This window comes from Pristiophorus japonicus, chromosome 21 (genome assembly GCF_044704955.1).
Source record: "Pristiophorus japonicus isolate sPriJap1 chromosome 21, sPriJap1.hap1, whole genome shotgun sequence".
NCBI classification, from domain to species: Eukaryota; Metazoa; Chordata; class Chondrichthyes; family Pristiophoridae; genus Pristiophorus; species Pristiophorus japonicus.
Genome location: NC_091997.1, coordinates 9846604 through 9871792, shown reverse-complemented (window position 1 = coordinate 9871792; position 25189 = coordinate 9846604). Strand labels below are relative to the sequence as shown.

At 44.1% G+C, this 25189-nt stretch overlaps 1 protein-coding gene across 1 annotated transcript in view; it reads left to right on the top strand.

Annotated features, from left to right (window-relative positions):
* Window positions 1–25189, top strand: part of etv4 (ETS variant transcription factor 4) — a 113880-nt gene that overhangs the window by 47670 nt on the left and 41021 nt on the right. The window contains exons 6-8 of the mRNA XM_070864001.1: window positions 6096–6222; window positions 12610–12789; window positions 15357–15610. Coding sequence (XP_070720102.1) covers window positions 6096–6222; window positions 12610–12789; window positions 15357–15610 — 561 coding nt within the window. The remainder of the gene's footprint in view (window positions 1–6095; window positions 6223–12609; window positions 12790–15356; window positions 15611–25189) is intronic.

Genomic DNA, 25189 nt, shown 5'->3' with positions numbered 1-25189 from the left:
CACCCATGACTGGGAGCAAGTGGCCTGATCAGAATCCTTTTAGTCGAAAGCAAGGCCTTCTTCACTTGCAGCACCATTCCCTGTCGCCTCACCAACTTTAAACAACACGAGAAAGCTCCAAACATTTCCACAAACTTACACATAGCCAGTAGAAATCAATCAGCTACTAAGCTTAGAGTGGTTGCTGACCTCATTGAATAACACTGCTGAATGCATGTTCAGCTGTGCGAGATTAACACAGTGCGTTAACTCCAGCGTTGATGATGAAAATGGCAGTGCTGATGTCAAATCAGCATTGCACGCTGATCAACATCACGATCTGTGCACACTGCATATTTACAGCTGCTAATGCCCGCCCTATCACTCTCACCAAGATGGAGTCCGCCGCAACAGGCACTAGTAGTCTGCGTACGGTGCGGGCGACATTTTAGGCACAGAATGGCACCCATAGTCTGCCAAGATGGGGTGTTACAGAGCTGAATTTTTCGGTCTGCCATTTAGTACACCTTTTATGTATCATTTCCATCTGATAGAGACAGTCTATTTCAAATCTAGATGCCAGCTAATATTTTGGTGGTTTGGATCCATCTGGTTACTGTGAATTGTTGCCCTGCTTCACTTCACGAGAACATGAGACGGATATGAATGAGCAAGGCCATTTTAATTCATATACCCTACAGTCCCACAACCCTCAAACCTCATGTGCTCTGAAACGAAATTAATGTGTGCAGAGATATTTTGGTAGCAGTATTGAAGTGACTCTCCCCTCATGGAAAAGGGGATGGGCGCCAATATTACAGTGCCATGGAGCCATTCATTTGTGTGCTCAGGAAATCTCTTGATTACCCAAGAGACCAGTCTGCCCCCGGGTGGTAACAACATCTGCGAGGAACATCTGCAGCAGGTCGGGGCCTTAAACTGAGCAGCGAGGCGGCATGTCACTCCAGCGAGCAGCACGGGCTGGTGCAGGAGGGCAACGGCAGTGAAGAGCTCGACTGGATTGAACATCACCATAATCCAGGTCGGTGATTGGTGCATGGGCAGGCATAGCAGGAGCGGTGAGGTTGGGGCAAAGGAGTGGCGAAAGACTGCAGAACGACGTGATCGGGGCCCAGGAGAGGCGTGAGTTCGGGGCCCAGAAGCAGCACGGGCCAGCCCACACTGCGATATGTGTGCACACTAGGTCCATGCAGCAGAGCTGGCCTCCAGTCGTCTTGGTTAATCTTTACCACTGGACCAAGACCTAGCGCTGTCAAGCCCGTGTGGTGGCTGGTGTACAACGGTCACCACATGTTAAAAAAAAAATCCACGCACAGGCCTCCTCCACCCTTGGGGATGTAGTTCGGGACCTGGAATATCAGGTCGTTCATTGAAACACCTGTGAACTCATCCCTTTTTGGCGTGGAAGCAAGTCATCCTCGATACAAGGGACTGCCGAAGAGAAAGTGGGCGGTAGGGGATTCCATCCAACAGACGGGTCTCTCTGGAAAGTCCATGATATCAAAGTCCAGAGCATCTCCAAGCTTACACATTCACTTTGTATTAAAGTCTAGAATAAGTCCAGCACTGGCCAGATTATGTTACCGAAGCAAAGATTGTACACGGGACATAAGTGCTCTCCAGGGCTTTACTTGTACTCTGAGGTGTACGGTAGTAGGAATAGTGAGTGTATTCTTTACTGGCTAATTGTGTGACCCAAACTGCAGGAGGAAGCAAATCCATCTGTTTATCATTTGGTTTTAATCCTTTTCCTCTCTAATAACGGCCCAAATGATAAATCTTCACCAGCCAATATCATTTCTGCACGAAAGTGAAATCGTTGTCTCCATTTTTATTAAATCTCAAAGCCCAAGTCATAGGGTTTGTTGAGCCAGCCATGCATAGTTCCTCTTGATTGAGCAGAGTAACAGGGACAGGCAAATCAATCAGCTACCAATATATTAAACAGATTTGAAATAAGTGAGCCAGCCTATTAAATAGTGAAGACATGCATATTATGTTTTTACCAGATAACTGGCCCAAGGACAATGTATTTTGTACTTGACATTACTATTAAAAGTTGACGAACTGTGGAATGATCAGCGAGAACATTGGGATAATGTGTGATATGTTTTTTTTTTTGTTTTCATTGTACTTTCTCTCCTGACAGTAGTTCCACCCTGGTATATTGCCTAAATGGCTATTCTCCATCAGTGAGCCTAGGCGGTGAATGCTGTAAGCCTTTCGAACCATGAAGCTTGCTGCCATTCTCACCCAATGTCAAAAACAGCATGCATTTTCCAACAGGAGTCCCCGCATAGGAATCAGCAACAGGCTGTTGCCCCAGCTCTCCTTAGCCCAGGAGTACTGAAGACAATTGAAGGACTCCTACCACTGCTCCTGATGAAATCAGCTAGCTTGACACAGACTGGAGATCAAATCTGAGACCATCCTGGTCTGAATGCCTCAACACCACACTATGTACACACTGGGGCAGCGATGGTTATAATTTGGATTAAAATGGGAGCAGACATCCTCAACACATTAGCACTATATTTTCTGCATTTCTTCATATTTCTTTTACATTTCTTGTATTTTTCCCCTCCTCACAGCTGCTTGCGACCTTCTTCAGCTGGGAAAAAGGCCCAGATTATTAACTTTTTAATGACCATTGGCAGGGCTGTTCTTTCGTGTGGTGCAGATCTAACTGGTGCAGGCCAGAGGATCAGGTTCTGTAAGTCCCCCAATCTTCACCAGCATTTGAAGGCTATGCCTTTCAGTAAAGGAAGGTAAAACATTTGCTTATATAGCACCTTATCATGTGTCTCAGTGCTTCACAGACAATGAGTTGCTTTGAAATAGTTACTGTAATATAAGCAAGCACAGGACCCGTTTTACATAGCAGGGCCCCTATTTTCCACTTGCTGGATTTTTGGCGCTCGCGCATGTTAACGTACAATTTTTTCTGTGTATGTTTGCGCCAGAAAAAAAAAATTGGGACTTTCTCCAAAGAATTATTTGAATTTGGCGCACTGCTCTCCGTAGTTAGTCTGGGGGTGCGGAGCTTCAAGTCTGCACTAAAAACTCTCTGGGCAAAAAGCTGAAGCTGCCAGGGCAAACAGAGACGCTGAAGCCCGCTCCCCCGAAAGGACTGCTACCCCACCACTGCCGAAAGGGCCACAAAGGACCTCTGCCCCCGGCTGGACCCGCGGCCACTGCTCCCCCCCTCCCCGGCTGGACCCGCTGCAATCCCGGCTGAATGGCCCTTCCGCTCCCGAGCTTCAGCTCGCAGAGAGAGCAGGGGGGCCATTCGGCTCGGTATTGCAGCGGGTCCAGCCAGTGGGGAGCAGTCCTTTCAGCCGGGTAACCTTCCCTTGCTCCAAAAAGAGTTCCCTGTGGAAAAAGAAGGTATTGTGTATTCTTATTGCCTCACACCTGTCCTCTTGTGTGCCGCGCTGATTCCTTAAGTTAACGTATGGGGTTTTTTTTGTGGGGCTTTTAGGCAGTGTGCGCCGCGCTGAAAAAAATGTGGACGGCCAAAATTGATTAATTCCACAAAAACGGTGCCTGGTCCCATTTTGACTCGGGTCGGCACCAAAAACTTTTAAACTGGAGCACACGGTTGGCGCCGGTGTCCAGCCATTGGCGAAAGTTGGAAAGTGAGTATTTCACACCAAAAAACGTTTGGACGCCAAAACACGGCACACAATCGTGGCGAAAATAGGGGCTCTGACCCCAGACGTAGCAATGAAATAAGTGCTCAGTTTTTCTCTTTTTGGTATTTGAGGGTGGAAATTTGAGCAGGACACCAGCAGAACTCCTTGCTCTGCATCAAGTAATGCCATGGAATCTTTAACATCTGCCAGAATCACTAGAATAGGAAGACAATGCCTCACTTTAACTTCCCATCTGAATTTTAGCACCTCTGACAGTGCAGCACTCTCTCTGTACTGAAGCATCAGTTTATGATTCTGATTATGAGCTTAAATTCCTGGTATGGCAATAGAAACCACAGTCTTCTTACCCAAAGCAAGAGTTCTGCCAATTGAGTTAAGTGACATAACTTTGAGATCATTGGTTTACCTATTTCATATTCCAAAGTATGTATAATTCTGCAAACAAACATTCACAGCTTCTTACCAATCAATGTTTAACACAGTCTTCTTGCGGGCTTACTGTAGATATGTCATAGTGGAAATGATCTCATGTGGGAGATGTGGTAACCAGGAAATCGAGTCGTAAATCAAAACTTTAATGGGACTGTGAGGTTGTCTATTGCTGTCAGTATTATACAATCTACCCTGTAATATAAACAGGCTATAATGTATAGCCCCAGCAGTTTAGGGTACTACAAGACTGAATAGTACTTGAAGCAGTTCTATCCTATAAACACACCATAATACAGTCCCCATCCCTTTAGTGGTATACTGCAGATTAAAGTCATGGTAAGTGGGTAAGATAAGGTCCAACAAACTGAATTTGCACCACTTTTGCCTGATTTGATTGCCAGCCAGCTAATTACCTGTTCACATTTGTATTACCAAGTCAAGTTTTGCTGAAAAATTACAGTAAAATCATGAAAACTGAACTAATATAAACTTTGCAGAGTTAATTACTACAATCAGACTACATGGTGACAGCTCCCAGCACTTGGAGCTGTGAAGCAGAAGATCGGCATGAGCGGTTGTTTGGGATTGCCTGCTGAATTCAGCTGGAACAGCAGGCTCAGTGCAAGCAATATATTATCTCCTGGCACACAAAGTAACTCCAGTCAGCTATCAGTGTAAACAGTCAAGGAGTTCCTTTAATTCCAATCAACCCGACCAATAATCTATTCAATCTCAACAGGGTGAAACTGTAAACAGGACTTGAAAGAAAAAGTAAGACTTGATTTTATATAGTGCCTTTCATGACCTCAGGACGTCCCAACGTGCTTCACAGCCAATGAAGTACTTTTGAAGGATAGTCACTGTTGGAATGTAGGAAACATGACAGCCAATTTGTACACAGTAAGCTCCCACAAACAATGAGACAATGACCAGATAATCTATTTCAGTGATGTTGGTTGAGGAATTACTAGTGGCCAGGACACTGAGGAGAACTCCCCTGCTCTTCTTCTTTTACATCCACATGAGAGAGCAGACGGGGCCTCCGTTTAACATTTCATCCAAAAGACAGCACAGCACTCCCTCAGTACTACACTGGAATGTCAGCCTAGATTTTGCACTCAAGTTCCTGGAATGGGACTTGAACCCACAACCTTCAGGCTACAGAGGCAAGAGTGCTACCCACTGAGCCACAGCTAACATCTTTGACCTATACGAATGAGAAGGGAGCTACAGTATTGTGCTGTCTGTAATATCATTTGGCTTGTCCCAAGCATAGTAATTACCAACTAATTATGGCATTGTCCCAGATGCTGAGTCTTGTACCATCATGTTCTGGCTCAGTTTCTTCGGATTCTATTTTCATCTGGAACACATGTCAATTATTTGGTTAATAGACAGGGAATGTACACTTTGCAATTGTGTGTTTTATGGCAGCGCTGTATAATAGGCTCAACAAGCATATCCGATCTGTCTGGAATCAGTGGCCTCTGCTTGTACGGGTCTGCAAAATATTCATTTTTAGCCAATTATGCAAATTTCTTGTCAATTGTGATACTGCATCATTTAATCTTTTACAATTAACTGTAATCAATTAATCAGCACTGTTATGCTTGTTTTCCCTCTTGTACAAATACATTTTAGTGAACAGTAACACTAAAAAAATCAGCGTGGTTTCTTGTACAAGGGTACGTTGTAGAATTTCAGTCTAAACTGAGATCAGGAGGCAGTGGTCTTAAAGAGGTATCTGTGCATATTCACTTTTTGTAGTTCCGGTTTCAAATATCAACAGTAATAAACTGAATGGCTCATTGCTGCTGAAGGGAGCTTTCCGTTATTGCTTTCTGAGATATATAGCAGCGGCATTAAGGTTCCCATGGCTTCTGGAAGTCATTCATTTAAGGTAATGCTGACACATATTGATCAGAATTCTGCTGAACATATAGAACTCGAAGAGAATAGAATTGTAAAGACAATTTATAATGGACATTAATTTTTTTTCCCCAACAGTGGCTTTTCACAGCCCCACACTGAAGATTAAAAAGGAACCACAGAGTCCCATCTCGAATCCAAACTTGTCCTGTCGTCACAAGCAGCCGTTTCAGTACAGCAATGGGGAGCAGTGCCTTTATGCCAGGTTGGTGTTGTGGGATAATCATCATAGGTTTCACAAGGATACTGCGGGAGAAGGAGTTAATGTGCCATGTACAATACATTATCCCAAAAAAACATCGATCTTTAATTTTATAGAACCAAGGCTGAGAAAGTAAGCAAAAAGGTACGTTGTATCCTAGTGAAAATGATGACAAGTACGGGTGGCTCTTAACACAGAATACTTAATGCAATCCAGCATCTGGCAAATTAAGTGAAAGGTTTTATTATCCCAATCACTCTAAATTCAAACAGTTTCTGATGCAGTCAAAGGTTGGCATGGAATTGTTTGAGGATATAACGAGCATGGTGGATAGAGGTGTACCGATGGATGTGGTGTATTTAGATTTTCAAAAGGCATTCGATAAGGTGCCACACAGAAGATAAAGGTACGCGGAGTCAGTGGAAATGTATTAGCATGGATCGAGAATTGGCTGGCGAACAGAAAGCAGAGAGTCAGAATAAATGGGTCCTTTTCGGGTTGGAAATCGGTGGTTAGTGGTGTGCCACAGGGATCGGTGCTGGGACCACAACTGTTTACAATATACATAGATGACCTGGAAGAGGGGACAGAGTGTAGTGCAACAAAATTTGCAGATGACACAAAGATTAGTGGGAAAGCGGGTTGTGCAGAGGACACAGAGAGGCTGCAAAGAGATTTAGATAGGTTAAGCGAATGGGCTAAGGTTTGGCAGATGGAATACAATGTCGGAAAGTGTGAGGTCATCCACCTTGGGGGAAAAAACAGTAAAAGGGAATATTATTTGAATGGGGAGAAATTACAACATGCTGCGGTGCAGAGGGACCTGGGGGTCCTTGTGCATGAATCCCAAAAAGTTAGTTTGCAGGTGCAGCAGGTAATCAGGAAGGCAAATGGAATGTTGGCCTTCATTGCGAGAGGGATGGAGTACAAAAGCAGGGAGGTCCTTCTGCAACTGTATAGGGTATTGGTGAGGCCGCACCTGGAGTACTGCGTGCAGTTTTGGTCACCTTACTTAAGGAAGGATATACTAGCTTTGGAGAGGGTACAGAGACGATTCACTAGGCTGATTCCGGAGATGAGGGGGTTACCTTATGATGATAGATTGAGTAGACTGGGTCTTTACCCGTTGGAGTTCAGAAGGATGAGGGGTGATCTTATAGAAACATTTAAAATAATGAAAGGGATAGACAAGATAGAGGCAGAGAGGTTGTTTCCACTGGTCGGTAGACTAGAACTAGGGGGCACAGCCTCAAAATACGGGGGAGCCAATTTAAAACCGAGTTGAGAAGGAATTTCTTCTCCCAGAGGGTTGTGAATCTGTGGAATTCTCTGCCCAGGGAAGCAGTTGAGGCTAGCTCATTGAATGTATTCAAGTCACAGATAGATAGATTTTTAACCAATAAGGGAATTAAGGGTTACGGGGAGTGGGCGGGTAAGTGGAGCTGAGTCCATGGCCAGATCAGCCATGATCTTGTTGAATGGCGGAGCAGGCTCGAGGGGCTAGATGGCCTACTCCTGTTCCTAATTCTTATGTTCTTATGTTATGAATGGTTGGGCTGAACGGCCTGTCTCTGTGCCATATGTCCTATGTTAAAAAGCAGCTGTAACTAATTTCAGCCCATTAATACCATTAGACCCTCCATTTTAATTTTAATATTCATTTATTAAATGGTGTCACGGCTGTTACTTACTTTTTTTCTTATGGCAAAATCTAAGAAAAAGGGCCAAAGCCTATAGTTTAAGACAGCACAAAGGAAGGTTGCAGAGAGTGGGATAGAAGGCAACATAAATAGAGATGTAGGGGTTACCTGTGCCGGCTGGCTTTGCATTTAAAAACTTGAGGATTGCAGCAGGAAAGGGTGAACCTAATGTTGGAGCAGGAACGAGGTGGGGAACCTCCACCTAGTCTGATGTCCTGAATTAATCTCTCAGTGGTTTCAGAACTTTGCATTTGCCAGCCACAACACTGAAGTTGCCGATGCCATGATCCGATTTAACATCGAGACCAATGGGCTAGTTCTGTTTATCGCTCCATCTCCCCATCTTTGGGTCTATAAAAACACATGATCAGGCTGTGTGACAAAATTCACTTTATGAAGGAAATCAAAGAACAATAGGTGACCTTGACACAGGCTCTAAATGTAAATGTAATTTACACTTCCGCACAAGAGCCTCCTTAATCATTTCCTTGGAATTCATTTCCAGTGGTTGTAACTATTTCTGATATTAGTGGCTTTAAAAATAATTAAAAATTGTTTTTTCCCAAGGAAATGGAACATGTAGATAACTCTGTTGTTCACCTGGTAGCAGTTCATTCTGCTCGAAATAGCTTGGGATTAATACATAAGCCACTTTGTTCACATTAATCTGTAAACAGTTATAGAAAGTGAGCCAGGGTATGCCTGCATAACACAAATAAATCGGTATTGGCATTCTATCATGTATGGTATTTATTTATTGTAAAAACTAGTTTAAACAAGATTTGCAAATGGAGCCTGGTACCTACACAAGTGGTGCTTCAGTTAGACTAGGAGACTCAAGATTCAATCTCCGTTTCAACAAACTCTTACACTACGGGCTTCCCAATAGATACAGTTTATCGGAGTCATCTTGGGACATGGAGAAAATTCACTTTCTTGTATCATTCAGCATACTTCCTAGCAGGTTGACCTCAGAGCAGCATTGACCACACTTGCGGAGATGCCTGTGGTCTAAAGCATTTCATATTCCAGACCAGCGATGGTGGAATGGATGCTATGCAGGAGGGAAAGGAATCGCAGAGACAAAATAACAGAAAGAAAGTTACAAAAAACTCAAATCACATTCCACGTGTAGATGGGGATCCAGCATCATGTGACCTAGACTTCCTGCATCTTATCCCCTCATTGATCAGTGTTTTAAACATTACAACAACAACAACTCGTATTTATATAGCGCCTTTAATGTAATGAAACGTCCCAAGGCGTTTCACAGGAGTATTATGAGATAAAAAATTTGACACCGAGCCGCAGAAGTAGAAATTAGCACAGATGACCAAAAGCTTGGTCAAAGAGGTATTTTTTAAGGAGCGTCTTGAACGAGGAAAGAGAGGTGGAGAGACGGAGAGGTTTAGGCGGGGAATTCCAAAGCTTGGGGCCTCGGCAACAGAATGATAGCGGGACACACTGCATCAAGAAATAACACTGTGACTTAGTTGAGCATTTAGTCTTCAGTGAAAATTTGCTCCAACTGCACAAGTGGTGATGCAGTCTGAGAGAAAATGAACCATTGTGAAATTAATATCTTTTTTAAAACTTCATTCAGCCAAAGTTCGTACTATAAACTATCTGCAGCCTTGTAACCTCCCCAAGCCTTGCATATTGCTTTTCATATCCTAACTACTTTGAATACACAGGCAGAGAGCTTATCAAGACCTGCACTGTTACTCCAGTGGCATTCACTCATGGCTTTAGGAATAGAGACAACACCGATAATCATATTTAAATACCCTTACACTTCCTATATTTTCGCTTTAGTCAGTATTTTTTTTTGAATTTTCTTGTATCCCCAGTATTAGAGCTCATCACCGACAGAACTTCCATCTGAATGTGATTCAATCCACAACAGGATATATTAGTAACGGATGAATGAGGAATTTTTCATGCATATCATAACACATTATTGTAGCAGGCCAAAAAATTGAGTTAAGATTAATAACTTCCCGTTGGTGAGGGCAATAATAGCATGGTAGTGTTTTGCTTGCAGTCCCAGTTATATGTGTGTTTTGGCTGAAATCCCCATTGTTAACAGATTCCAGGCCTGTCTCATTACTAGTAAGTAGGAACTATTGGTCCAGTTGCATTGGACAGAGACTGTACTCCACAAAAGACTTTCCTGTTGCTGTTGCCCTCTCAAAGGCAAGACTCATTAAGCTTCCTTCCTCTATGCACTGACACATCACAGAAAAAGGACCCTGGATAAAGATTACATTTATCTTTCTTTTACAAATTAAAATGAAGACTTCAGTGTGACAATTTGATTTGGTCAATCATTCCTCTCCTTTATGCAAGCCAGAAATGATCTCTGTATCAGCAATATGTACTGCTCTGCTCAGAATGCCAGAGCTGGAATGTAAATTGAGGAGCTCAGTGATTCTGGCTTAGACTTTTGTGGTCCAAATAAAGCAGATCTTACAGTAAAAGTGGTAGTATTGAAATAAACTTAGTGTCTGGAGCCACTGCATTATAAACAACAGCACCATTTCTATCAGACTCTTCACTGAGCAGGAGGAAAACAGAAACGTTAGAAGGCAGGGCTGAACGCATGATCAAAAAGACGGGTTTTTAGGAGACTTTTGAAAAGAAAGGATTGGCAAGGCAAGGATTTGGGGTGCGAGTTCCAATGAAGAAGGTTTCAGTAGTTGAAAGAGTGGTCACCAATAGTGAAGCAGAAAGAATTGTGAAGAAAGAGTAAAGCGAGGAATGGAGGGTGTGACCAGAGGAGATTGCCAAGATAGGACGTGTCAAGGCCACAGAAGGATTTCAAAGCAACATCAAGGATTCTAAAGTGAATTCACTGGGGTGGGAAGGTGGGGGAGAGGGGAGGGGGGTACGTGGAGGGGCAGTCAGTAGAGCTGATGGGGATGATGGCTGAGGAATTGAATGTTATATTTTGTCAAAGGTGAAGACTAGCCATGAAGCTTTTAAAAGTCACGTCTTTTAAGGTTTTAAAGGCATGGATTAGAGTTTTATTAGCAGAGAAGATGAGGTAGAGTGAAGGTGTGTGCTGTAGCAGAGGTAGAAAAAATGGTCTTGGTAACTGAAGGATGCCAAGTGCAAGGTTGAACACTACACCAAGACCCACACATCTGGAATTAGCATGAGTTGGCAGCTGGCGAGACTCTTGGAATCCAGACCAGGGGCCCAAAATTCTACATTGTCATTTTTTGGTGTTATTTCAGATTAACGGCTGTTTATTTTGTCCGAAATAACGCCCCAGAAAAAGTCCGAACTTTCGCCAAAATTAGTTTTCACTTTGGCGCAGCGCAGAAAGACCCTTGGTTTTGAGGGTGGAGCTAATTGTTAGCGCCGAAAAAGTGAGGCCCGTTCTCTCCACATGCCCCAGCAGTTAGGTTTCCAGGGTAACGCGGGGCACAATGGGAGGGAAGGAGCTGTCTCTCTCCGGTTCCCAGAGGAAGGAAATGTGGGCTGAGCGCTGCTTTTAAAAATTTGTGTAGAGGGCGCTTTACTCTGTAGCTAACCCGTGCTGCACCTACCCTGGGAGTGTTTTGATGCTGAAACGTGAACTCCCCGTCCGAGCCACTGGACTCTGCCGAAGGCTCGCAAATGAGTACTGTACTGTGCAATGCTAATATGACATCCTTCAACTTTTCTTTGTTGTTTTACTGTTCCACAGTCACTGAGCATGTTAGGTGTTCCCTGGCCAAATGGCCTGTCGCGGTCGCCCCTATCCCTGACCAAATGGCCCACCGAGTGTTTCATCACAGTAAATATTAAGTCCTAAAAATAAAACAACTTTCTTTTATAATGAAGTAATTCAAAGATAATATTGCATCACTACATTCAATAAGAACATAACACAACAAATGAAGATGGCTTCGGTAACTCCGGTTTTGATGGGACTCTGATTTGGTACGGTAAGGTCTTACAAAGTGGCCCCAGCGCTACTTAAAAAAAATCCTTATTGGCAAAACTCGCAAAACTGGACAAAAATGGCGTTACAGGTGGGTTTGACCCTGAGTGACGTCAGAAAAACGGTACTTTAAAAAAACGGTCGTTATCTGTTAAATACAGCATTATACCCTTGGTGAAACTTGCAAAATTAAGTTAGCTCCAAAAAACACTGTTAGCTCAAAAAAAATGGAGCTAATAGTGAATTTTGGGCCCCAGAAGCATACATTTGCTAATGAGAGCCATAGAGGCTTTGCCAACATGGAGCTGGATGAAATTGCATCTTCTCTAGTTCTTAATATTGGACAATTGGTTGGTGAATGCAGTCATGGGATTGATGGAGGGAGAGGCAAAGCTGGGTGAAATTTGCGTATTTGTGGAAGCTGGACCCATGCCTCCAGAGGATATAATTGAGAAATACCATATAAATGATGAAGGGGAGGGAACCATGATGAAGCCTTGGAGATGGCCATGAGAACAGGAGAAGAAACTATTAGAGGCGATGGAATATATTTTTTGTGACTGCCTAAAGGAATTCCCCAAAACAAAACTGAACTGCCTTTCGATAGGCTCGACAGGCCGAACGGCCTCCGTGCTGTAACCATTCTGTGATTCGATGATTCTAGGTGTTGAATAATTGCAGGACAGCTGTAACAGACAAATATTGAGGTATTAAAGAAAACTCTTGGCTGACCAAAATGCTATTCCTCTCTTTATGTAGTGCCTATGAGAAAAAGCCACAAGTTGGACTCAACTCCCCAACTCCAGGGACCCCTCCGAATACTCCATTACAGCAGGTCTGCAATAAATCCGCGGTGAACCCCAGACGGGATCACGGTTTTGTGAATCTCCACACACCCACCCAGCCCATGCCCAATGGCAGATTCCCAATGGAGCACAGGTACAGGTTCAGCGATAACCAATCCTCTTTGTATTTCTATTTGGTTACAGGCTTGATTCAAGAGCAATTTAATTGCTTCTTGTACAGTTTAATGATAAAATGCTTCTTCGTCCGATGATGGGTTGTTGGTGCTATTGATTTTGCATTCCATTACTATAACACCATTTGCTGTAGTTTAATTCGTTTGATGGAAGATATATTTAACACAATGAATTATGGAGTGAATCCACTAGTAGTCATTAGAGGTAGTTCTGTTGTGTTTGAGTTAGGTTAGGAATTTCTAATGTAAAAAATGTCTGGTTCTATTAGTTTGCAGTATGTGACTCCTAAGTTTTTGTTCTGAACTGCGAAAGGTTTGTATTAGTTCCTTTGAGAAGGCCTAGAATATGTTACACAAAAACCTATTATGGGACACTTCCACTGATCGCAGAATTACATGTTACATGTCCCCCTCGCCTAATGTCTACTTGGTTATGGGATGGAACACCTGATCTAGACTGGCAGAAGGTCCTTATCTCATGAAGAAACCGAATGTTGCTCTTTCAGACTCAGTTAGGTCAGACTTGTTCTTCAGTTGTATAGTAACAAAATTGATGGAAGGCTTTACGTGTTGACTCTTTCTGGCTTTGGTATTTTCGATCTTAGACACATTGAAAAAAGCTGTGTGGAGAAGACGATAGCTCCAGAATGGATAGCAGAGCTGTAAATTCATAAACAGCCTCATTTTGTCCTTTAAAACCTCAAGAGTAGCGTCTATAAGGTCACAATAGGCGTATCACAGCATCATAGCCTAAAAAACATTGTTTTCTGATCATATATACCTGTGCTGTTGTGATGCATGTCAAAAAGATAATTGTTTGTCTTTTGTCTAACTTTATTGTAACAAATTTAACACATAACTGGATTAATACTTAGTTCTTTGCCTCTCCCAGCAGAATACATAGCGGATGGTGAAGGCAATTGGGGGCGCGGGAGGGCAGGGGGCGATGATTATGGTGTTAAATTGCGTTATGGTGGGATGGAACATGTTCAATAGACCAGCTGGTATATCCTTACCTATCATTTTCATACAAAAGCAAAATACTGTAGATGCTGGAATCTGGAATAAAATCTGGGTGACAGCTTTGCGGAGCACCTCCGTTAAGTCCGCAAGTGTGACCCTGAGCTTCCAATCGCCTGTCAATTTAATTCTCCACTGCATTCCCACTCTGACCTCTCCGTCCTCGGTCTCCTACGCTGTTCCAACGAAGCTCAATGCAAGCTCGAGGAACAGCACCTCATCTTTCGTTTAGGCACTTTACAGCCTTCTGGACTCAACATCGAGGTCAAAAATTTCAGAGCGTAACCAACTGCCGATCTTTGGCTCCCTTCCCACCCCCACCACCCCCCCCCCCCCCACCTACCCATCCCCCACCCTCCCTCGAGCCTCTTTCTTTTTTACTATTTTACTCCTTGTCTCTAATGGCAGTTGCCATTATCCCACCATTCACACCCTATCTTGACTAATGTTTTTCTAACTCCTGGCATTACCATTTGAATTTGGGCCACCATCCCTTTTGTCTCTCTAATCTCTCTTGTCTTCCACCCTATCACAGACCTTCCCTTTTGTTTGTTCTCCCCCTCCCTCCCCCTTTCAGTGCTTGTTAAGAATCTGTTATTATTGAACACGCTCCAGTTCTGACGAAAGGTCATCGACTCGAAACGTTAACTCTGCTTCCTCTCGCCAGATGCTGCCTGACCTGCTGAGATTGCCAGCATTTTCATATACTTGATATTTTTCAGGCAAGTTAGGAAAAGGAACTTTGAGTTCCTTCACATAGGCATGGGAGTAGGCCATGCAGCCTGTTCCACTATTCAATTAAATCATGGCTGATCTGTCTCTTAATTCCATCTACCCACCTTGGTTCTGTAACGCTTAACACCCTTGCCTGACAAAAATAGGCAAAAACGTTGGAGATCAACAGGTGGTGTTGGAGGGAGAAAGTCTATGAAAGAATAATCATGCATGGACTCTGAATGGAGTAGGCCTGATGGGCTGAATGGCATTTGCTTACTCCAGACTTTATGGTCTTATAAGTCTTCCAGGTTCTTGCTTTCATCAGCATAATGAGGTTCATATTTAGAACAATTAAAAAAAAATTGGAGGCAGTTAAAGCGAGAAATGTGTGTGAGGACATATGACCGTCGGAGATTGCTAAGATAGGACGGTTCAAGGTGGTTGAAGGTTTTTGAAAGCAACAACAATGATCCTAAAGTAAGGAAAAACTTTTTTACACAGCGAGTGGTTGGGATCTGGAATGCACTGCCTGAAAGGGTGGTGGAGGCAGACTCAATCTAATCTTTCAAAAGAGAGTTGGATAAGTATCTGAAGGAAAAATAAATTGCAGGGCTATGGGGAAAGGGCGGGGGAGTGGGATGGGCTCGGCTCGACGGGCCGAATGGCCTTCCGTGCTGTAACCATTCTATGATTCTATGAATTCACTGAGGGCAGGGGGGGGGGGGGGGAGCCAGTCCCCAAAATGAGCTATTGTACTTTATTTAATCGTCAAACTGTTATTTGTTCTCAGCTCACAATTTCAACAACAGCCGTTGGAGCTTTGTCATCGTTTCCCCTCCTCCCAGGGCATGAACAGGGAAGCAACTCTGGGATACCAGCGGCAAATGTCCGAGCCCTGTGTGCCATACCCGCAGCAAAGTTACAAGCAGGAGTATCACGACCCAATATACGAGCAGGGAAACCCAATCAGCAGTGGTAGCGCTCAGCGTTTCTCGCACTCAATGGTCATCAAGCAAGAGCCTCCAGATTATGCATATGATCCAGGTAAGGCGATGACTTGTACCAACTGGATGAAAAACTTGTTTGGCAAATCTCGGCCAGTCTGAGGTAAGGAAGGAAGGTGGCAAGAGACAGCAATTGACTGCAGTGAGCTGAATTCGGCATGAGTATAGTGTGGAACCATTTCTTGTGCCAATGGAAAGCAAGGAGCCCTCAACTGGATGTTTCATGAGGTCGTGAAAGCCGCTATATAAATGCAAATATTTTTCTCTTTAGTAAAGTGTGAGTACAGGGAGCTCAGAAACTGGGGAGGAGGTTAATTCAAATGACAGTTCTGAAAAATTATGGGGGCTCGCAAATTTGCAGAAGAATGAATACAGCGGGGGAAGCAGTTGGTATATTTGCCCTTATTTAAGTCGTTCTCTGCCCAGCTATACAAGAATACATCCAAACCAGTGATGCTAGGAAACTGAATCCACATTCAAACTAAAGTTGAGAGTCTAGCCTACCCTGCCTGAAGATTCTTGTAATAGTGGCTCGACCTTACTGAAACACAGTATCGTAATCTGACCTCAGCCCGTTGACTGATTACAGTGAGCTTCTCAGCACTTCTTCCAATCCCACTGGTTGGTCTCAGAGACATTGCCACACACCTTTTTTTGCACGCTTGTCTTGCATCCGCAGGTCAATATGTGTACATGTGGGCACAGTTATTTAAAATCCAGCAGGCAGAGACACTGTCGTGCACACTACAAGCATAAGGCAGACGATTTGCCATCCAGTCTGCTGTTCAGTTACATTGGCATGAATCCAAATCAGTACTGGCACGAAAGTACCTCAAGTGATGAGTTTGAAAACTAGCACCACCAGTGATTTGGGTGGATTATATTGTACTCTGGAGTTAATCCAACTTCCACGCCACTGTATATGGAATTGGGATACCACACCCTTATCTGGTTTATACACCATTAGGCAGTATTTCAAGAACTAAATGACTTGCAGAAAAGAATCCTCTTCAAATATCGCCTGTTTTAAAGAGTAAATTAATCTCCCCTGATATCTATCCTGCTTTCCGCACTAATTTTTTCCTTTCCTCCCTTGAAGGCCTTGACTCCCTCAATACGATAGCTCCCAGTCCATGCTTGCCCTCCACTGCCGCACCCCAGTTGTCTATATTTAAGCGTGACCCTCAACTGTGAGTGACAGCACGCCATCTGACTGTGAGGACATCACGATTGAGCCCGAACCTGTCCTCAGCAAGCCCGCAAATCCACAGGCAATCAGTAGCAATCGGGAGTAGGAACCCTGGCCAGCTCTCCCTTCACTAACTGAGGGGCAGTACAGTCAATTGTAGCTAATTCACCACCGACTGCACACCAAACTTGGACCTTCCAGTTCTGTGTGGTTCGGCGATGAAATCTCTCCCTCTGAGCTATCAGGGCAATTAAGTATCTCATTCCTAATGCAAATTAATTTTTAATCATTTAATGTAAGTAGTAAAACTATAGTTCAAAGTAGCTTGCTCAATAGCAGCCACTAAATATTTTGGAGAGATTATAAGCAACCTGTCTTCAACTGAAGTGGCAGCAGCTAACTGCTGGTTACATACATGAAACCGATGGAGTGTTTTTCTTTTTAATTTTATTAGATTTTATACAAACAGGATTTTGGCAAAGTGATTACACCAAATCTGTACCTGCATTGATCACTTTCCAACATTTTGCATTGAGGTTTAAAAAAAAACACCTAGCTGGTAATTTTTTTTCTTATGCCTTACCACATCAGCATCAGGAGAGAGATACAATGCACCAGAATGAATTCACAGCATGGGGGCATCGTCAGCAAGGTCAGCATTTATTGCCCTTGAGAAGGTGGTGGTGAACCACCTTCTTGAATAGAACGGAGTGGTTTGCTAGGCCATTTCAAAGGGACAGTTAAAAGTTAACCACATTGCTGTGGGGTCTGGAGTCACGTATAGACCCAGTTGGATGAACTCCAGAGTACAATATAATCCGCCCAAATCACTGGTGGTGCTATTTTTCAAACCCATCACTCGTGGTGCTTTCGTGATTTGGTTTCATTCCAATGTAACTGAACAGGTAAGGACAGCAGATTTCCTTCCCTAAAGGACATTAGTGAACCAGATGGGTCTTTATTCATCATCTGGTAGTTTCATGGTCACCATTACTAGCTTTTTATTCCAGATGTATTTGATTGAACTTAAATTCCCCAGCTGCCGCGGTGGGATTTGAAATCATGTCTCTGGATCATTAGTCTAGGCTCTGGATAACTCGCCCAGTAACATAACTACTATTTTTTTTAAAAAAGGAGGGAGAGAGAAAGAAGGGAATTATAGACCGGTCAGCCTGACCTCAGTAGTGGGTAAAATGATGGAATCAATTATTAAGGATGTCATCGCAGCGCATTTGGAAAATGGTGACATGATAGGTCCAAGTCAGCATGGATTTGTGAAAGGGAAATCATGCTTGACAAATCTTCTTGAATTTTTTGCGGATGTTTCCAGTAAAGTGGACAAAGGAGAACCAGTTGATGTGGTATATTTGGACTTTCAGAAGGCTTTCGACAAGGTCCCACACAGGAGATTAATGTGCAAAGTTAGAGCACATGGGTTTGGGGGTAGTGTGCTGACGTGGATTGAGAACTGGTTGTCAGACAGGAAGCAAAGAGTAGGAGTAAATGGGGACTTTTCAGAATGGCAGGCAGTGACTAGTGGGGTACCGCAGGGTTCTATGCTGGGGCCCCAGCTGTTTACATTGTACATTAATGATTTAGACGAGGGGATTAAATGTAGTATCTCCAAATTTGCGGATGACACTAAGTTGGGTGGCAGTGTGAGCTGCGAGGAGGTTGCAGAGTGACTTGGATAGGTTAGGTGAGTGGGCAAATGCGCGGCAGATGAAGTATAATGTGGATAAATGTGAGGTTATCCACTTTGGTGGTAAAAACAGAGAGACAGACTATTATCTGAATAGTGACAGATTAGGAAAAGGGGAGGTGCAACGAGACCTGGGTGTCATGGTACATCAGTCACTGAAGGTTGGCATGCAGGTACAGCAGGCGGTTAAGAAAGCAAATGGCATGTTGGCCTTCATAGCGAGGGGATTTGAGTACAGGGGCAGGGAGGTGTTGCTACAGTTGTACAGGGCCTTGGTGAGGCCACACCTGGAGTATTGTGTACAGTTTTGGTCTCCTAACTTGAGGAAGGACATTCTTGCTATTGAGGGAGTGCAGCGAAGATTCACCAGACTGATTCCCGGGATGGTGGGACTGACCTATCAAGAAAGACTGGATCAACTGGGCTTGTATTCACTGGAGTTCAGAAGAGTGAGAGGGGACCTCATAGAAACGTTTAAAATTCTGACGGGTTTGGACAGGTTGGATGCAGGAAGAATGTTCCCAATGTTGGGGAAGTCCAGAACCAGGGGTCACAGTCTAAGGATAAGGGGTAAGCCATTTAGGACCGAGATGAGGAGAAACTTCTTCACCCAGAGAGTGGTGAACCTGTGGAATTCTCTACCACAGAAAGTAGTTGAGGCCAATTCACTAAATATATTCAAAAGGGAGTTAGATGAAGTCCTTACTACTCGGGGGATCAAGGGGTATGGCGAGAAAGCAGGAAGGGGGTACTGAAGTTTCATGTTCAGCCATGAACTCATTGAATGGCGATGCAGGCTAGAAGGGCTAAATGGCCTGCTCCTGCACCTATTTTCTATGTTTCTATGTTTCTATGTTACTGTACCCCAAAGCATTGCAGACCAAAGCAGCAATGCATTGACTGAAGAAGATCCTCCTGATGCTTGTATACATTTGTACATTGAACGAAGCTCCTGCAAGCACAGCCTGTTTGTGCTCAGCCGAGAGGTTCCCAGGATCGATCACTTGTATCTTAAGCAACTGTGGAGAGAGCACAATAATTGGCCTCCATGTTTCTGGACTAGAGAGAGAAAATGAGTGAGGGTTTCCACCCATGATCCATTATCTAGTGGCTCAGTGATGGGAAAGTGTGCACGTGTGGATATTTATGCACTGACAGGATCAGATTTATTTGTGATCACTCCCCCCAGTGTTGAATAGCCCGGTAATACACATTCTCCAAGCTCATGTGAAATTGTCCATTTGAGCAAGGTGCCAAGTGTTATAAAATAATCCTCCAATGGTGGATGAGGCCATCAGTAGAGATGGGGAGAAATTTAAAAAATGAGTTTGTGCTGCAACACCCAAATCCCAGGAATGATTTTTTTTTTAAACTGTAAGAGCTGGGAAAGAACTGGAGGATGTGCAAAAATCGTGCAAAAGATATTTTGCTTCTCTGCTTATGACTGTCATTGACTTTTAAAGCCACATGTTGTTCCAAATATGTTTTGAAGTAGGCAAAATTCATAGTATTGAATAAATAACTATGTAATGGATTGATTCTGGAATTTACTACTCACCTGTCTTTAATGCTGTGTACATTCAGCCACTCATAAAGCCCAGGACCGCAAGTCACCGAACCTCCTGAGCTGAAAATTGCGGCATGTTTATTTGTAAAATGTAAATGTAACTGTCGGGTGAAGCTGAAAGAACTGTGATTTCCTAATAGAGTACTGTAAGTAAGTGTCAATGCTGGAGATGAGCCTATCATTACCAGCAGGTGCTTTTATAACTAGTGTGTTTCTGTGGCTGTAAACATTCAGGATGTGGGAAACAGAATTATTCCAAGTAAGTATCAAATCTGAGAGGCGGTGTAAAAATACAGTTCTGCAGATGATTACACACTGAGAGAAGCTTTTATTGTAAGCAACATGAACAGACCTGTAATGTCTTTCCAGGCATCTCCATTCTGCGATATATGCAGTGTGGTACACTCGAGTATAGAATAACCAGGGCATAAAAAACCATCGCGGGGTTTGTTGCAGTGGGCCCGATTTTAACTCCCGGGCGGGTACACAGGCCAGCCTATCTGGGAGCAGTAGCAGGAAAGCTCAGCCAGTTTAAATGGCCGGGTCTTATTAACATGCCGCTTGCCGACAGCCTGACCAATACAGTCAGGAAGTGGCAGCCCGGCTGTTAAAAAATCAGGGGGCAGTGGAATGGTCCCCGATACAGGGATGCCGGGGTAGAAATTGCGGTCGGAGGCTTCCCGAGGACGGATGCCTCCGACCTGCAAAAAAATCTACGAACTTACCTGGAGGTCCGGGAGGTTCGATGACTTGCGGTCCTGGGCTCTATGAGTAGGCCTGCGTAGAGGCCCATGTGTCCCAGGGCTGCAGGCGCTTTGCAAGCACCCCTGGGATCACATGCATCGGCCTAACCAATGAAAGTAAGGGGAACCCCATTCATACCTGTGGTAATTCCGTTTTGTGGAGCTGCCATAAGTATGAATGGAAATACCTCCAAAAATACACAAACACATGAAATACATTTTTAAAACACATGACATATTTAAAACTTATGAAATGTTATGTTTTAACGGAGCTAAAAAAATAAACTTACCTCAATGGATCGGGTTTTTAGTATATAAATGAGCGAAAAAAATTTAATTTTTTATTTTTTAAACTCTTACGCTGGTAAAAACAGGCCTCACACCTGCTTTTACCAGGCATAAGAATTTCAAGGGCATTCACTGGGCAAATAGCCCAACTCTCCGCAAGAAAATGGCCACTTCTGTCAGATTTGTACAATCTGTCAAGATGATTCTTAACAGAACGCAAGGTCCAGGTTTCAGCGCAGTGCATGTCTAAACCCGTAACTTGCGGTACCCCTACGAGCGGGTGCACACCTAGTAAGCACCTGTTAAGGCTGCAAATTCAGCTCCTATATGTTTCAACAGGGCTAAAAATAACTTACCTTATTGGACATGGTTTTTAATGTATTAATGAGTGCTAAAATGTTATTTTTCTATTTTTTTTAAAAACTCTTAACGCTGGTAAAAGTAGACCTTACGCCCCTGCTTTTACCAGGCGTAACAGCCCAACTCTCCACCCGCGGAGGCCCACTTTCTTTCAGATTCGTACGATTTGTGAAAAGATCGCAAGTTCTGGTTTCAGCGCATGCGCAGTGCCTGCCTAAATCCAGAACATGCTGGGCCCCCCACGGACACTCGTACACACCTCATACACAACCGTAGGTGCCTCAATTCAGCTCCATTATGTGGGGCCCTGAGAAGTATATAAGGGATTTATCATAAGATGTCACACTGTACCTAATCCCTTGTCTTAATAACACAAGTGCTTCAAATGATGTCATAAACGCAGAGACCACAGTCCGAGCCATCACCTCAATCCCAAGATTTGCCCTCCGTGAAACCTACTCCAGCCTGTGTTTTGGTTAATATATATTTTTTAACATTTTTTTAAGATACTTATACCTCAGCATGTCTCGGGGTACTTGACAGCCAGTTAAGTATTTTGAATTGTCGTCACTTTGCAACGTAAGGAAACTCAGCAGCCAATTTGCGGAGAGCAAGATCCCACAAACAGCAATGAGACAAATGACCAGATAATCTGTTTTTTTTAGTGATATTGGGCGAGTGATAAATGTTGCCCAGGACACCAGGACAAATCCAGGACTTCTCCGAATAGTGCCATGGGAGCTTTTACATCTACCTGAGGGAAGCCAGCACCTCGGTTTAACATCTCATCCAAAGGACGGTACCTCCCACAGTACTACCCTGAAGTGTTAGCCTAGATCAAGCTCCTGAAATGTGGCTTGAACCCATGACCTTCTGAGTCAGGGGCGAGAGCGCTATCTGTGAGACAAATCTGACGGCTGAAGTAGCCTCAGAATTCCAGGTAGGCCACAAAAGTGTTGCGGGTGAGGCTTATATCTGCCCCAGCCACCGCGATGCTGAACCTTTCCTAAGTCACAGGGACGCAGAGTTATTGAAGGGGTCGGGCACACATACTATTACCAGGCATCCGGCCCTGGGTCGGCCCAGAATTTCAGAGCGGCATCTTGTCACTAAAGGGAGTGGGGGAGATTACCCGAACAGAAAATTGTGCTTTTAAAAATGATTTGTCTTATAGTTGCCACTAGGAAATCAGCAATGTGGACCCCAATTCTGCCAATATATAATATACTGAGAAGCAAATTGCATCTACATCGCCCAGACATGCTTTGCTCCAGGCCAAACGAGGTGGAACATGGAGGAATTTGGGGGCGAGTGCAGATAATGTTGTGTAGTAACATAAGTGCTAAATGCATCTGACTTCAAACAATACAAAAGCGCCATTGGCAACTACAAGACAATCACCTACAATGTTTTTTTAACAGTGTCTTGCATGGTCTGATATGCCCGGTCAATTTTGTTCGTATAATAACAAAAGGCAGTGTGATCCAAGGGTCTGCTGACATAAAACGCTCAAACTTCTCTCTTGTAACCTGTGAAATCAGCAGCCTGGCTCTGCTCAATTGCTGTTTATAACATCCTGCCAGCCTGCCATTATCCTGGATCTCTCATCTTTTAATGTCATTCTTTTCAGAATTCTCCATTATCTGTCCCGATAATATGGGGAAACGTGGCTCTGATTTGATTTCCATCCTGTGCACTCAAAACTGGTAAACTTCAAATCCATATGTTGCGGCTCATAGAAAAGCCTCCACGTTTATGGTTTAAACATATTTGGGTTGATGGTTGCTGACAGATTGTGGTTTCATTTCTTGTTCTCTTTGTATTCTTTCACCTTTCAGAGACTGCGCACCATTGTTTTCTGCCAAATTTGCGTGGCCACTTTAATTAGACAGCCTGTTAACAGACAGCCTGTCTGTCTGCTGTTGATGCCTTTCAGGTAATGGAAGCTTGCAGCACTTATCCACTCCACTGACTTCTTACATCGCCCTCAGTGACTGCCCCTCCTCTGGGACCAGCCAGTCCGAGCTTGTTTTTCTGTGAATGGAGGCAGCAGTGTTTCATTCATAAAATGGAGGGCTGAAAGACTAGAATTCCCAGCTGGAATTTCTGCGGTGTAGTATTTCACCAGACGTTTCCTCTATAAGGGCACATGACTTCACCAGGGTTAAATGAGCATGCCCAGTGAAACTGGAGACGGTGCTAAACAGCCCAGCTACTAAAGACTTGACCAGATGTTCGTTCAGCGACAGCCCACTGGAGCTGATTTGCCTCAGCTTTCCTTTTTAAATAACAGATTTTTCTTTTGCCTTCAATTTGCTCCTTTTCTCTCTGGAAAGTGCTGACTTTTGCTGGGGGCACAGTTCCACAGATGCCAGGAACCCCCTGGCACCACATCCAATTGGCCCTTCGTCACCCGTGAGCCGAGACAGTGAGTGGCTACAGGCTATTCATTCTCAGGGGGCCTCACAGCAGAGCCCGAGTATGTTCTCATCTACCATCCACTTACAGTTCCAGCAGGAGTCACTGGATAGCAACCTGGGGCAGGAACCCAGGTTGATATTCCTTCCTTAGTCCAGAGATACTAAAGCCACTTGTAGTAACCCTACACGGGCACACGATCGCGTGTAAAAGTTTGGATGGAGTGTGGGGGACGACATGAAGCACATTATAGCATTTTCTGCAAGGGAAGAAAGGGAAAATAACCCATGCCAAGAAAGATTTCACCTCCCCTCCTGGGCTAGAGAGCGCAATAAAATCAGGCAGAGTTGCCGCATCTGGTCACTTTTCAGTGGGCGATAGCAAGATCTGGGTAGGCAGTGCTGCTCTCTACAGTGGAATAGCCTGCTGATGCCACACACTTACCTCCATTCACATTAATGGGTGCAATCGCTTTCTTTTGCTTTTGCATTTACTAATTCATGCACTCACAGACTCTCAGCATGAGTTATTGCCCCCAAGAGAGGGAGCGATAAAACCGGAAGGGTAAAAATGCACTCCCGAGATTTCTGCAACATGCAAGAGGCATAAACCCCATAGAGAAGACCGTATGGGTAGATGTTTCACACTGTTGTTGCCCAATTTTGGGCAGGGGTAGGAAGTGTGGCAGATACAACAACATCAACAACTTTCATTTATATAGTGCCTTTAACGTAGGCACTGCACAGGAGCGTTCTCAAACAAAATTTGGCACTGAGCCACATAAGGGGATATTAGGGTAGCTTGGTCAAAGAGCTTGGTTTTAAGGAGCATCTTAAAAGAGGAAAGAGAGGTAGAGCGGCGGAGAAGTTTAGGGATGGAATTCCAGAGCTTAGAGCCTCGGGAGCTGAAGGCACGACCGCCAATGGTGGAGGGATTAAAATCGGGGATGCGCAAGAAACCAGACTTGGAGGAGCGCAGCTATCTCAGTGGGTTGTAAGGCTGGTGGAGGCTACAGAAGGGGCGAGGCATTGCTTAACTGGAAGCCAATGTAAGGCAGGGGTGATAGGCGTACAGGACTTGGTACAAGTCAATATACGGGCAGCAGAGATTCGGATAAGCTGAAATCGCCGATATGCTGCTCAGGGCCCTCAAGACAACCCTCTGCCCCCGCCACTTACCTCGTGCTGGGGACCGTTGACTGCAGAAATATTGACGGGCATGTTGAAATCCCATCCACCATGTCAGCATTCCAGGGAGTGAATGGGTGGAACCACCATCGGATCAGGAAATCTAGCCCTGTGCGTCAAGTTCGAAAGACCTTATGACATTGTCACCCAAGAAGATTTGGTGGC